General features: G+C 61.8%; 1 protein-coding gene across 2 annotated transcripts; it reads left to right on the plus strand.

Annotated features, from left to right (window-relative positions):
* The first annotated feature begins 243 nt into the window (after nt 1-243).
* On the plus strand, nt 244-9,396 carry CILP2 (cartilage intermediate layer protein 2). 2 transcript variants are annotated; one of them, XM_043467487.1, is made up of 8 exons: nt 244-570; nt 1,447-1,545; nt 2,596-2,868; nt 3,433-3,588; nt 4,659-4,937; nt 5,797-5,905; nt 6,111-6,268; nt 6,491-9,396. In XM_043467487.1, the coding sequence occupies exons 1-8, from the start codon at nt 507-509 to the stop codon at nt 8,824-8,826; spliced, it is 3,474 nt and encodes a 1,157-aa protein (XP_043323422.1). In that variant the 5' UTR covers nt 244-506; the 3' UTR covers nt 8,827-9,396. The 2 variants fall into 2 exon arrangements, with proteins under 2 accessions (XP_043323422.1, XP_043323423.1); XM_043467488.1 differs by lacking the exon at nt 3,433-3,588 and having other exon boundaries at nt 247-570.
* The last annotated feature ends 5,293 nt before the right edge of the window (nt 9,397-14,689 follow it).

The raw sequence follows: 14,689 nt of genomic DNA on the forward strand, positions 1-14,689 counted from the left end.
ACGCACATGGGACTTCCCGCTGGCCTCCGAGAAAACGGGCCAGGAGAGTGGCGGGTGGATTCCGGGTGGGATTGATTTCCAGCCTGCTTGGGGCGACCTAAAGCCAATAGAGTCGAAGTGAGACCCGGGGGAGGATTTCTAGCCGCCTAAAGGGCTGCCTAAAGCCTGAGTGTCGGGACGGCTTCAGGCTCTGTTCCAGGAGGCGCTTCCCGACGTGGAGAAGGGAGGGTGGGCTCAGGAAGGGACTTCCAGTCGGCGACGAGGGGACGCAGGCCAGCGCGAGGGCGGAGGTACAGCCGGATGCACCGAGGGGGTCGCCCCAGAGGGGTGGTCACCCAAGTCACCTCGGGCCGGGGAGTTGCTCGGATGGGGCGGGGCCTGCACGGGGCGTGGCCTGCGGCCGCGTCCCTCCCCCATCCTCAGCCCCAGCGGCCGCCAGACCCGCGGGAGTCCGACCCGAGTGCGCAGCGGAGCTGGGACCCTCCCTCCAATCTTCGGACCTGGCCATGGCGTCACTGCCGACACTGCTCTACCTCTGTGTTGCCGCCGCACACCTGGCGGGGGCCCGAGGTGAGGCACCCCTAGACCCCCGCCCAGCCCCCCCTCCAGGCGCCCGAACGTCTGGCAGAGGACCTGGCAAGCAGCCGGAGCCTGGAGACAGAACCAAGGGACCCACTCGCTTCCCCCACGCTGCAGCCGCCTTGCCCGCCTCGGGAGTGGAGTGAGGGAGCAAGAGGGGACTGCAGGGTATCCATCGCAGCCACAGCGTTTGGGCCCTGATTCATCCAGTCCTGTCCCCAGGATGAGGGGTCAGAACTGTCCCCTCTCAGCGAACTCCTCCCCTCTTGCACACACACACACACCACTCAGAAAAGAAACCCCCATCTCTGGAACACTCAGTAGAGCCGGGGACTGGGCCTATTTTTCAGATGGGGAGACTGAGACTCCAAGAGGGAAGGGACTTGCCTGTCACCGCCCAGCCTGGCTATCTCAGACACCTCAAGGCCAGAGAAGCCAGGCTAGATTCCAAGGACTTCCCTTTGGCAGCCTGGGCCCCGAGTGCAGGGATGTAAAGTAGACTGAGGGAGCCAGCAAAGGGATGAAGGAGAATTCAGATCAAGATGAGGGCAGAGAGGGGCACAGCCAACTCAACTCATGGCCATTGAACACAGTGGGAGAACTGGGTCTGGGGGAGTGAAGTGGACAGACTTTCCCAACCTAAGGGGCTGTGTCCGAGTGAGGGATGGGGCTGTGAGAGATGGGGTGGGAAGGTCAGGGGGAGGCTTCCTGGAGAAGGGGAGGCTGCTGTTCTTGGGGTCCGCTAGAGTTGGAGTCTGGCTTCTCTGTGAAATGGGAGAGACCATGGCAGCACCTCACATACCAGGAGCTCACAGAGGTCTCCCCGCCCCCCCCCCCCCCGCCCGCCACACCTCACCCCTTTGATAGGTACTCCCGACACCGAGGAGCCCACGGTGACCGCATGGGGCCTTGAAGGTTCATCGTTGCGCCCTGGCCAGCCCTCGCCAGCCCTGGAGGACTGGGAAGGTGAGCCAGTTTGGGTCTGAGTCCTGGTTCTGCTGTGGGCTCTGAGTGAGCTCTGGCTGGTGGGGTCATGTGAGAAGGGGGATGCGAGCTGGGTGAAGAATGCAGGAGGCATCCCTGGGCATGGAAGTGGTGCCCTAAGATAAGAGGTCTTAAGTTTTAGGAGCAGGGAGCGTCCAGGCTGTTTGTCCAGGAGGAAACCGGGGGTGGGGGGTGGGGTGAAGTGGCATGGTGGGACAACCAGCTCAGTTCAGTCAAGGTCTGTTTCCCAGCTAGGAAGGTTCTGTTTGACTTGCTCTTGAATCAGGAAAGGAGTGAGCACCCCCTGTGCTGATGGAAACAGAAGCTAACCTGTGTGAGGCCAGACCCTTCCCACCTCTGGCTTCCCCGAAACTGAGGGTGCCTGATGGGTTCAGTGGGCAAGGTCCCTTAGTGGGTTTTCCTGGTGGCTCAGGTGATAAAGAATCTGCCTGCAGTGCAGGAGGCCTGGGTTCCATCCCTGGGTTGGGAAGATCCTCTGGAGGAGGGCGTAGCAACCCACTCCAGTGTTCTTGCCTGGAGAATCCCCTGGACAAAGGAACCTGGCAGGCTACAGTCCATGGGGTGGCGAAGAGTTGGGCACGACTGAGCGCAGCACAAGCAAGACCCCAGCTGGCACTGATGGGGGCGGGGGAGGGCAGCAGAGGGGCTGGTCGCAGGCGGGGCTCCTCCTGCTGCCCTTACACCTCCTTACCTCTCAAGGGTTCTGAATGCTGAGGCTAGGGGTTGGTGCCACAGTGGCCAGAGCTCGCTTGCACCCGGGGCCAGCTCAGGTACTGAGCAGAGCAGCAGAACAAGGGGGGCTGCAGGAGGAAAACAACCTCCCTTGGTCTCTTTGCAGCTCCTGTGCTCGAGGGCTCTGGGTCTGGGAAGGCTGGGCTGGCCCATGCACTTCTGAGCGCAGGGCAACCCGGATTTAAATGCGAGATGGGGGTGGGCAGGCCCGGGTTTTCGCATGAATTGATGGGGCCCGACCGGCGGCGTCCCGGGTCCCAGCGCGTGTGGTGCCCGCAGAGGCCAGCGAGTGGACGTCCTGGTTCAACGTCGACCACCCGGGCGGCGACGGTGACTTCGAGAGCCTGGCCGCGATCCGCTTCTATTATGGGCCGGCACGCGTGTGCCCAAGGCCGCTGGCGCTGGAGGCGCGCACCACAGACTGGGCCCTGCCGTCGGACGTCGGCGAGCGCGTACACTTGAACCCCACGCGCGGTTTCTGGTGCCTCAACCGCGAGCAGCCCCGAGGCCGCCGCTGCTCCAACTACCACGTGCGCTTCCGCTGCCCGCTCGGTGAGGGCGGGGCTCCGGGGGCCGCGGGGACCCGCGGGAGGTGGAGGCGGCCTGAATGTCTGGTTCTGGGGAGGGGGCAGGACCGAGAGGATGGGGCGTGGCTAGGAAGAGGAGGGGGTCCTTTAGGACCAAGGCCATAGGAGAGGGCTGGAGCGGGGAGCAGAGGGGGCTTTGGAAGGGATGGGCTGAAATGGCGGGGACCTAGGTGGGGGGGGCAGGAAGGGGCCCCCAGGAACGTGTCTCCCTCTTGCTGCCCTCATTTGCTCATCTACAACAGCTTCTTCCTGTGAAAGCATGTTCTGAGCCCCAGACACGTGTGAGATGCAGAAAGAATAGCTCGGCTGGTGGGGGGAGAGGGAGGTGGGGGGGGGGACAGTGTGCTGGGGGTGGACGACCGTACCTCCACTGCACATTCGACCGGTTCGCCTTGGTGGGGAGAGGGTAGGACTTCTCTCTGACTCAGATGCACGTGCCAGGAGCGTCCTCCAGCCCCACACTGTCACCAGATTCTAGGTTTCCGGGGTGGGCGGCCACCTGACGCCCCCATCCCTGCCCTCTCCCCAGAGGCCACGTGGGGTTCGTGGGGCCCGTGGGGTCCCTGTTCGGGGAGCTGCGGGCCAGGCCGTCGCTTGCGCCGCCGCCGCTGCCCAAGCCCCGCGGGGGATGCGTGTCCCGGGCGTCCCTCGGAGGCGCAGAAGTGTGTGAGGCCTCGGTGTCCAGGTAGGAGGGGCGGGGCCTGGAGGAGATAGGCGGACTAGAGGCGGGGCCTGGGTGTGATGGGAGCGGGGCCAGTTGAGGGAAGTACCTAGAGGGGCTGATTAGGGTGGAGTCTGATGGGGAGGTGCCTGAAGAGAGGAGGCGGAGTCTGGGCGTAGGGGCGGAGCCTGGAGGAGAAGAACTTGGACCACGTGGAGACTGGCTTTTCCTTCCCTAATGGGCCTCCGAGGAGCACTGGTAAAAGCGTACATCTGAACGGGTGGACTTCACGGGGGTCATGTCCAGTCACTGGCAGATCTGTGGAGGCGCTTCCTCCGTGTGCATGTTGAGGTGTGCAGATATCCCGGTGGACGTGGACACACACAGAAGCTGGCTCATGCACTCGGGATGCACACTCGCATGGCATTGGCAGGCCCCGCCCGTTCCCCCACGCCCACGCGCACACGCGCTCACACCCTGGCAGACACGATGCCCAGGCCCTCCCAGGGCCGGACACCAGGCCAGCCAGGAGGCGACTGGAAATTCCAATCAGGCCTGGGCTCCACAAACACGGCCTGGAGACTGCCCCAGCAGAGCCCGCAGCAGGGTGGGGGAGCACGTGGCCAATGGGGTGGTGGGGTCCCCACCCTACCCTGCCTGGCTCTGCGTTCTCCATGCCTCTTCCCTGAAGTTTCCAGTGGAATTTTCCATTTTATGGAGAAACCGCAGAATTGAGACTGGAGGGCGAGGTTCTGGGCCCAAGACCCAGCCCCTTGCTGGGCCCCCAGCCCCTGCCTGAATGTTTCCTCTCATGCCAGAAGGAGCCTCTCTGGCCTGTGAGAGTCAGCTCTCCTGTCCCTCCCCCGGGCATCTCCCTCACACCAGGACCCCAGGTCCCCCCCTTGCCCCAGCCCTGACCACTCAGCCCCCTGTCCTTCACACAGGGGCTGCTCCAAGCAGGTCCATGCTGAGGACTCTTTGAGGGCATCAAGGTGGGCAGGGTACCTAGGTGTCTTTGCTGAGTGACTGATGGAGAGGAAAGCCCTCCCCAGGAAGGGGTCAAGAGTCTTCCGTGCCTCCCTGTGTCCCTCCAGGGTGTGGCCCCAACACGTGTGGGTGCCCCGACCACATTCTTCTGGGCTCGGTGGTCACCCCATCTGGACGTCCGCTGCCAGGAGCCAGGGTCTCCTTGAGAGACTGGCCTGGCACCATAGCCACTAGTGATGCCCATGGAACCTTCCGGATGCCTGGAATCTGTGCCAGCAGCCGAGCCAACATCAGTGCCCAAATGGACGGCTTTTCTGCAGGCACGGCTCAGGCCCAGGCCAACAGCTCCATGTCCGCGGTGGCCACTGTTGTCCTTAATAAGTTGGGTAAGTGCCTCATGGCAAGAGGGATGAGGGGCTGAGGACCTGGGGAGGTAACTCTGGATGACACCAAGCACTTGGGATGATATGATGCACAACGAGGTCAATGGGGCAAAAAATAAGATATCACAATCCTTGGAGAAGGTGTGGAGCGAGACATGAGTTGCAAAGGGAGGCATTAAGATTAGGCATTAAGAACCCACTCCAGTATTCTTGCCTGGGAAATCTCGTGGACAGAGAAGCCTGGCGGGCTACAGTCCATGGCTGGGCACAACTTAGCAACTAAACTTCCTGGTGGCTCAGTTGGTAAAGAATCTGCCTGCAATGCAGGAGAACCGGGTTCGATCCCTGGGTCAGGAAGATCCCCTGGAGAAGGAAATGGCAACCCACTCCAGTACTCCTACCTGGAGAATTCCATGGACAGCGGAGCCAGGCAGGCTCTAGTCCATGGAACTGCAAAAAGTTGGACACGGCTGTGTGACTAACTTTCACTTTAGCAACTGAACAATAACAACAACCCACAATCAGGCAGACTGTGCTCTAGGGAAATACTTCCTGATGGAAATGTGCCATAAAGTGGAGAATGAAGTGACCCAGCAATAAGGAATACAGAGTTCTATAAGAAATTAAAATTTGTGTATAGAATAGTAGCTGCAAATATTCAAACAATAAAGTCCGTGGCTAATGGGAAAAAAATAGATTCTGCATTAAGGGTACAGTCTCCAGCAGATGTGGGGTGAAAGTGAGTCATCAGAAAAGACCCAGGTGGAACAGGGCATCGCTGTAAGGGACTGGATGGCACCTGACTCTTGGGAAGGGTCACTGGGAGAAGCTGGACCCTGACCTTTCCTGCTTTTGCCCCCAGAGAAGCCCTACCTGGTGAAGCACCCCGAGTCTCGAGTTCGAGAGGCTGGCCAGAATGTGACCTTCTGCTGCAAAGCCTCAGGCACTCCCATGCCCAAGAAATACTCCTGGTGAGTGCCCTGCCTCATGCTCATGGGTCTCTCACCCAGGTGTGGACTTGGAATGGGCATCCTGTGATGCGTGGTGCCTCAAAGACCCAGAGGAAGCTGCTCTGCAACGTCCTTGTGCTGCATGGGGCGGGGGTGGGGGGAGGTGGATGCAGCCCCTCCTCTCTGCCAAGGACACCCATGGTGTTGTTCACCCGCCCCCGCCCAGGTTCCACAATGGGACGCTGCTGGACAGGCGGACACACAGGTATGGGGCCCACCTGGAACTGCATGGGCTCCGCCCAGACCAGGCAGGCGCCTACCACTGCAAAGCATGGAATGACGCGGGGGCCGTGCGGTCGGGCATCGCCCGACTCACTGTGCTTGGTGAGCATCCTCAGCAACCCTCCCCCCAACCCTGACACCAAACTGAGTCCCAGCTCCAGCTAAAACTCAGTCTCACATGGAACCCCAGCTTCAGACTGATCTCTGACCTTGCTCAGTCACTGAGCCCCTGGGTTGAGCCTCTGACCCCAATCCAGGCCCCCGGCCTTGGCCTCCCTGGAGCTCTCCCCCTTGCCCTGATCTGCCTGCTTCCTTGCTCCACAGCCCCGGGCCAGCCAGCCTGTGACCCCCGGCCCCGAGAACACCTGATCAAGCTTCCAGATGACTGTGGTCAGCCAGGCAGAGGGCCCACCTACCTGGACGTAGGCCTTTGCCCTGACACCCTCTGCCCCAGCCCTGCAGGCTCCAGGCCCCGGTGTGGGGACGCAGGCTCTCGCTGCTGTTCCGTGCGCCGCCTGGAGAGCAGGAAGATCCACTGCTCTGGCTACACCCTCCCAGTCAAGATCGTGGCTGAATGTGGCTGTCAGAAATGTCTGCCCCTTCGGGGGCTAATCCGGGGTCGGGTGGTGGCCGCTGACTCTAGGGAGCCCTTGCGCTTTGCTCGCATCCTGCTGGGCCGGGAGCCCATTGGCTTCACTTCCTACCAGGGTGACTTCACCCTGGAGGTGGCGCCTTCCACTCAGAGGCTGGTGATGACCTTTGTGGACCCCAGCGGGCAGTTCGTGGACACTGTCAGGGTCCTGCCTTTTGACCCTCGAGGTGCCGGCGTGTACCACGAGATCAAGGCCATGCGAAAGAAAGCCCCGATCATTTTAGACGCCAGCCAGAGCAACACGATATCCCTCGGGGAAATGGGAGATGAGGCCCCCTTAGGAGAGCTGGTCATCCCGCCCGGGGCCTTCCGCAGAGCTGACGGTCAACCGTACACGGGGGTTGTGGAGGCCCAGGTGACCTTCGTGGACCCCCGAAATCTCACTTCGGCGGCCGCCGCCCCCAGCGACCTGCGATTTGTGGACAGGGACGGGGAGTTGGCCCCGCTGCGCACCTACGGCATGTTCTCCGTGGACCTACGTGCCGCCGGCTCCGCTGAGCAGCTGCAGACCGGGCTGGTGGCCGTGCGCGTGGCCACCGACCAGATCCGGATGCCCGGCCACCTCGAGGCCCTGAAGCTGTGGTCGCTGAACCCTGACACGGGCCTGTGGGAAGAAGAGAGCAGCTTCCAGCGCGAGAGACCGGCGTCCCAGCGGGCCCGCCGGGAGGAACGGGTCTTCCTGGTGGGCAACGTGGAGATCCGCGAGCGCCGCCTGTTCAACCTGGACGTGCCGGAGCGCCGCCGCTGCTTCGTGAAGGTGCGCGCCTACGCCAACGACAAGTTCACCCCCAGCGAGCAGGTGGAGGGCGTGGTGGTCACGCTGGTCAATCTGGAGCCCGCCCCCGGCTTCTCGGCCAACCCTCGCGCCTGGGGCCGCTTCGACAGCGCGGTCACCGGCCCGAATGGCGCCTGCCTCCCCGCCTTCTGCGACGCCGACCAGCCCGATGCCTACACCGCCGTGGTCACGGCCACCCTGGGCGGGGAGGAGCTGGAGCCCGCGCCCTCGCGGCCGCGCCCGCTGCCGGCCACCGTGGGCGTGGCGCAGCCCTACCTGGACCGGCTGGCCTACCGCCGCACGGACCACGACGACCCCGCCCTCAAGCGCACTGGCTTCCGCATCAACCTCGCCAAGCCCAGGCCCGGGGACCCCACCGAGGCCAACGGCCCTGTGTACCCCTGGCGCAGCCTGCGGGAGTGCCAGGAGGCCCCGGTGACCGCCAGTCACTTCCGCTTCGCTCGTGTGGAGGCGGACAAATACGAGTACAACGTGGTCCCCTTCCGCGAGGGCGCGCCGGCCTCCTGGACTGGAGATCTGCTGGCCTGGTGGCCCAACCCGCAGGAGTTCCGGGCCTGCTTCCTCAAGGTGAAGATCCAGGGACCTCAGGAGTACATGGTCCGCTCCCACAATTTGGGAGGCAGCCATCCCCGGACCCAGGGCCAGCTCTACGGGCTGCGGGATTCCCGGAGCGTCCGAGACCCCCAGCGCCCGAGCTCCTCTGCCGCCTGTGTGGAATTCAAGTGCAGCGGGATGCTGTTCGACCAGCGCCAGGTGGACAGGACGCTGGTGACCATCATGCCGCAGGGCAGCTGCCGGCGCGTGGCGGTCAACGGGCTCCTGCAGGACTACCTGACTCGGCACCCCCCACCCGCTCCCTCTGATGACCTGGCTGCCTTCTCCATGCTGGCCCCGCTGGACCCTCTGGGTCACAACTACGGTGTCTACACAGTCACCGACCAGAGCCCAAGGCTGGCCAAGGAGATCGCCATCGGCCGCTGCTTCGACGGCTCCTCTGACGGCTTCTCCAGGGAGATGAAGGCCGATGCGGGCACTGCCGTGACCTTTCAGTGCCGGGAGCCGACGGCGGGCCGGCCCAGCCTCTTCCAGAGGCTGCTGGAGTCCCCATCGGCTGCTCTTGGGGACATCCGCAGGGAGATGGGCGACGTGACACGCGTACAGGCCCGAGCCTCGAGTCCACTCCGCACCCGCCGAGGCAGGGCCCAGCAGTGACCTGGCCCCCAGCCTCGCCCCTCTGCCCTGCTCCCAATCCCCGTGTCCTTGGGAAGCCAAGCCCCCTTCTCCAGAGGCTCGCTGTCTCTTAAGGTTTCTGGGCACCCCCCTCCCCTGCCCAGGATTCAGAGTCAGGTCTGATGGTGGAGAACGCCGGCAAGTGATTGTTACTGTGTGACATGAAATGGAGTTAGTTCGTCCTTACTGTGGGAGCCAGTGTAGTGGGGTGACCGTGGGGGCATGGGGCCCAGAGGGGATCATTCCCAGCTCGCATACCAGCTCTGATTTCATGTGTAATTCGATCCCGATTTCAGATAATCCGCTTCTTCAGATTTCTGTGCTGAGCTGGGCCTCCACCCTGAGCTTTGTTCTTGGGCTTATTTATTGAAACAAAGCTGGCAAGACTGGTCACAGGTGTGAGTGGGGAGGGGTCTGGAGATGGCGCATTGAGGGTCTGGGGAAGCGGCTTCTTGGCTCTGGGGCTGGGGGGCCCAGTTCTCACATGTTTGGTGCTTGGAGATTCTCTAGGGGTTTGAGGCAGGGATTCAATTAAAGATGCTTCTTTTCCTCCTCATGGTGTCAGTCTTGGGGAGGGAAGGATGGGGGCTGGGACTGCTAGATCCAGAGGCACCTTGGCAGGCAGAAGCACATACGGACATGAGTGTGAGAGCAGCTTGCAGGCCTCCATCAGGTCCCGGACACTCCTCAGGCAGGTACGCGGGCCCCAACCGATGCCCACAGAAGTGTGTCTGCGACATGTGTGAGCAGGGCTGACCCACGAGCCGCCCGAGCCCGTGCAGCCCTGACCGCTGAACACGGCAGCAGCTGCTGCCCCGGCCTTCTCCTCCTCGCCTGGCTGTGGTCAGTGGCTCCCGCCTGGCCACGTGCCCAGGGGCTGCAGTGGGCAGGGAGGAGCCCTGGAAGGGCCGCCTGCTCCAGGAGGCAGGAATCGAGGCCGCCCTGGACTTCCGCGGCCGGGGCCACAGCTGCCCTGCCCTGGGTCCCATCCAGCTGAGGCCTGGCCACGCCTTGACCACATGGTGATTGGGCTGCCCAGGGCCGTGGTCCTGAGCCCTCTGGCCTCGCCAGGCCTCTCAGTCTGGAGGCGCAGAAGGCGCAGAACCATCACTTTGCATCTGTGCGCTTGGCTGGGCAAGGCGTCCTGACACCCCGTGGGGCAGGCGCTGTTCTGACCACACCCCCACTTCCCAGACAGAGAAACCGAGGTCCCAGAAGGAGAGGTGAAGGGTTGCCTGGGCTCTGGAGTGAATCCTGGCAGGAGTGGGGGCTCCCTGGATGGCCCAACAGTCCCCTCAGAACAAGACTCCCTTTGCCTGGAGATGTCAGCCACCAGAAAGCAGGGATGTGGCATTTCTCAGGGCCTGGAAGGGGGACCATGGCGCCTGGCTGAGTTTGAGTGCGGAGTGTTCCCTTATTCCGGGGCACGCTTAGGCCTTCTGCATCCCCACCCTCCCACCCTCTTCCCCTTCTATCAGCCCCCTGCCCACCTGTCCACCCCACCGCTCCAGTCTCCCTTACGATTTGCTTGTCCAGCATTAAGAGGTGTCAGCTCTGTGCTAACAATAGGGGCCCAGAGAGGGCCTGGCCTTGGGGAGGAGAGAGGCTCTGTGTGGGAGGCCCACATACTGTGGGGTCAGCGCTCAGCGCCCATGGCCTGCCGGCTCTTGTCCATCTGGTGAACGCTCTATCCACCGACCCCCAACCTCCCCAGCCCTCCCTCACACCTTTGCTCAGGCCAGACCTTTCAGGGGAACATCTTCCTCTGCCCAGGGGGGCAGACTCGGGGGCCTGGAGGGTCTGGAAAAATCTAGCAAACCCAGGGTATCGCCCCAGTCTCTGAGGGTGGGCCCTGGGGCTCTGCTTGGAGACCAGCAGAGGGTTTGGAGCCCTGGTGCCGGCACCCCAGCCTCCCCTTGGATCGGCCGTGACAGACAAGAGAGGGGAGATGCTGGGAGGGCCCTGGAAGCCAGGGGCATGTGCATGTATCCGGACTGACTTATCCAGTCTACACCCTCTGCTGACAGGGGGGCTCAGAGGGGCAGGTTCCCACCCCGGGCAACGCAGATGCCAGGTCTGCCTGTCGGGGCCCTGGGAAGCAGCGGGAGAGGAGGGGGCTCCCCCGGCAGCCGCAGGAGAAGCTGGCTTCCAGGCCGCGTGTGATGAGGTGTCAGGCTCTGCTGCCAAATACCTTTTATTGAGAAAGTGTTGGGGCCGTGGCCGATGCCAGGCCTGGGGCAGCTGAATTTGGAGCGGCCTGCTGGCCCCCCTTCCCTAGGACCGGGGTGGCTGGGTGTCATCCTGAAACCCCCTCCCCAGCTGCAGTGGCCGGGCCAGGCGTGAGCAGGGGCTCCTGGAGGGAAGCGGGCCGGGAGACTTGCTGGCCAAGTGTCAGGCCCGAGAGAATGCTTGGCAGTGGCTGTAGCCCGAGAGCCTCCTTGCGCGTGCTGACAGCCCTTCAGGAGGACAGCACTCAGTTCCAATATTCAGATGAGGAAACTGAGGCTCCAAGAGAAGGAAACCATGGCTCTTAGCTGACAGCCCTGGGCTTCTTGACACTGCACAGTGACCCCATTCTACTTCTGAGCCAGGAGTCCCGCCCCTTCCCTCTTGAAATGTTTGCCATCTGCCTCCTGCTAAATCCATCACTCTCCCCCTAAAACTGGGGCTGCCAGACCATACCCCATCAGTTTGGGGCGTGGGGGGACATAAGGCCTCCCCCCAGAGACCCCGGCCTCAGACACCCTGGGGTCAGCTCAGGGCACAAGGAAGTCCTTGGTCCTGCCCACGGCATTTTAGACTTTTAATTTTAGAAGCAAGGGTTCTTATAATTCCTAGTACTGTGAGTGGGAGAAAAATCTTGGAATGGTGCTTAGAACAAGAGGCTCTCAAACCTGCAGAATCCAGGAGGAGAGAGGAAAATGAACATGCCTCGAGCACTGACTGGATACAAGCCCTCTTTGCCCCCTCCCACAGCCCTAACTCACCTTAGGGCATTTTATTCTTGCCTGGAGAATTCCGTGGACAGAGGAGCTTGGCAGGCTACAGTCCATGGGGTTGCAAAGAGTCAGACACGACTGAGCAGCTAACACTATAATGTATACTTATTGTCTTGGGCCCCCAAATGTACTTTTCGTAAGGGTGATTTTTCACACACATACCTTTCATTTCACAACTGAAGGGACTTGCCCAGGGTCACACAGGAAATGGGGACACCCTAGACTGAGGGAAAGGGTAATGTTTCCCAGAGAAAGGGACAAAGGCAGTGGGTCTTGAAGGATGTATAGGAGCTTTCCAGGTGGGCAAGGCAGGAAGGGCATAACAGGCAGCTAGAAAAATACATGTGAAGGCTGAGAAGGGAAACCTCAAGTGGGCCTGGAGATGGAGATACCCAGGGGAGGTGAGCAAAGCCTTGATTGCTGAGTGAGGAGCTGGAGGTTGGTGGGGAGCCACAGAGAGTGCTGGAACAGGGGAAGATCACATAATTTCTCATAACAAAGGCTCTTCTAGAACTGTTGTGGGAAAGCATGTTGGGAAGTGTTTCTTTTATGGAACTGGGGTCTGCCCCCTCCCAAGTGGCAGCCCTTGCAGGGTCCAAACCTGCAGGCTGGAGCCCCCTCCCCTCGGGCGGCCTCCAGTCCTGGCTGGACGTTGCTGGCTCCTCCGTCGGGGCCTCGTGGCCCTGGCGCAGCCACCCACCACTTCCCTAGCCCTGTCTGTCTCCCTCATCAGCCCTCAGGGTTGGATATGACCCAGTCGCAGACCCCAAAGACTGGAGCCAGCCTGGCGGGGAGACCTGGCTTCAGTCAGGTGGTGGGGGGGGGAGTGCTTGCATTTTAATAGTGGAAACAGAGGCAGAGAGCCAACAGAGAAAGAGCAGCCTAGCTGAATGCCCCTCCCGGGGCAGGAGCAGAGGCCAGACCCCAGGGGTCGGGGGAGCACAGACATGCAGGGAACACCTTCCGCCCCAGCAGGGTCACAGGCACCGTGCAGCCCCGGAGACGTGGCACATGGGGTCAGGAGTCCCGAGGTCACACTGTCCTGGCCATGCCCTGTCCCCGTCCTCCCGTCGGACGCTCCCTCCCACACCACCCGGCCACCTTCTTGTCCCTCATTCGGCTCCCCGTCACACTTCATCGCAGCCCCACCTGCAGTCTGCCCCCTCGAAGCGCACGTGGCTGGATTTGCTGGTCACGCGGCACGGGGCAGCCTCGCTGGTCACTGTGGCCCTCACAGCTGCCCAGGCGGATGCGTCCAGACAAAAGCCTATGCAACAGGGTCCTTCGGGGCACCAGCAGCCAAGTGCATTTGCACACAGTGGGGCACCAACACTCACAGTCGCCCTCTATCACCCTGCTTTTGGGGACACTCGACCCTCAGACGCCCAGACTGCCGCCGTCGGGCTCACTTCTGAGCCTCCACGAACCCCCACGGTTCAGTCCCACATAGCACCCGGGCACTGCCCACCTTCCAGCAGCCCCAGGGAGGGTGTGGGCTGGGGCCGGGGCGCCTCGGAGTCCCAGATGCTTTTCCTGGGAAGTCCTGAATCTCTTCCTGCTGACTCAACCCCGGGGGCTGTCTGGCCGGGTGTTGCCAAACCTCAGGTATGTCCTCGAAGGCTGCCTGGTGGGGCCTCCCTCAAGGCAGTGGTGGGGGAGCCCACTCAGGACTCAGGCCACCACCCCGGAGCCCCAGCCCGTCCTTTGCCCCAGATGGGGCTAGAGTTCTGATGGTGGGTCATAGGGCACGGCGCCTGCGTGGTGGAGGCTGAGGCCGGCGGCTCACACCCCTGCTTCTTCTCTGCTGAAAGTTGGGAGACAGATGAGCTCCCAGCCAAGTCAGGGCCCCCATGGGCCCTGCTCAGCCCACGCTGCTTGCCTCTGGTGAAGATGCCTCTGTCTTCGGTGGTCTGGGGGGAGTTCACCTGGCTGCCCCTGCTGGGGCCCGGCACAGGCACAGAGACAGACAGAGAGACAGACACACAGATGTGCACCTGTGTGCTCACATGTGATGTCTCCATGCAGACCTGTGGGCACAGTGATGCTTGATTGTGCTTACACTGGTCTTCCCAGAACCCCATTCTGGAGAGGGACCCAGAGCCAGACACAGATAGCTCAGCCTGTAGGGGTCTGATTTGGGCCAACAGGAGGGTCATGGACTGGAAAAAAACAACAACAACAACAGAAGGGCCAAAGGAAGGCTTTCTGGAGAAGAGGACATTTGCTATGGGCTTTGAAGAGTGAATAGGAGTTTGCCAAACCGCTATCAGATATCCGAAGGTCTTGAATGCTGGTTTTAGAGTTTACCTTTGGTCTGTGAAGGTCCTGAGCAGGGCAGGGACACAGGCAAAACTCCATTCACTCCCTCCTCTTGAAGACCCAGCCTCTCCCTTCAGGGAGCTTTCAGTCTGATGGGGGAGGCAGCCAGACCCCTCCTGGAAGCAGGGAAGGGTCCTCAGGTTGTGAAGCACCTGCTAGGCATTGGGTTGGATCTCATGAACGACAGGTTCCATTATCATCTCTAGTTTACAGCCAAGGAAAGCTAAGGCTGAGAGGGGGAAGTAAACGCGGAGGCAGGGCTGTTCACATACTGTGCTGGCTTCTGACTTACAATTGTGGCAGCTGACATGGTCGTAAGCTGACCCTAAAGTCTGAAGGCCAGCATGGAGGGGTTCCAATAAGTCGGCTTTGCCCAGGGTTGTGTCTTTGCCCCTGGGGTCCTGGCTGGGGGGGAACCTCTGCTCATGGGACACACAAGCTCCCCCTGGCCCTCAGCACGATTGTCCCATCTCCTGTATCCCATGTCATTCTCTGCCGAGTGGCTTTAATGAGCAGCTTTAATGAGC

Source organism: Cervus canadensis, chromosome 4 (genome assembly GCF_019320065.1).
Source record: "Cervus canadensis isolate Bull #8, Minnesota chromosome 4, ASM1932006v1, whole genome shotgun sequence".
NCBI classification, from domain to species: domain Eukaryota; kingdom Metazoa; phylum Chordata; class Mammalia; order Artiodactyla; family Cervidae; genus Cervus; species Cervus canadensis.

Excerpts from the sequence above, each read along its gene's own strand:
- CILP2 (XM_043467487.1), top strand. The coding sequence starts at position 507 with ATGGCGTCACTGCCGACACTGCTCTACCTCTGTGTTGCCGCCGCACAC. Across the intron at positions 1,546-2,595 it reads AGCCCTGGAGGACTGGGAAG|AGGCCAGCGAGTGGACGTCC; the intron begins GTGAGCCAGTTT and ends TGGTGCCCGCAG. Across the intron at positions 4,938-5,796 it reads TGTTGTCCTTAATAAGTTGG|AGAAGCCCTACCTGGTGAAG; the intron begins GTAAGTGCCTCA and ends TTTTGCCCCCAG.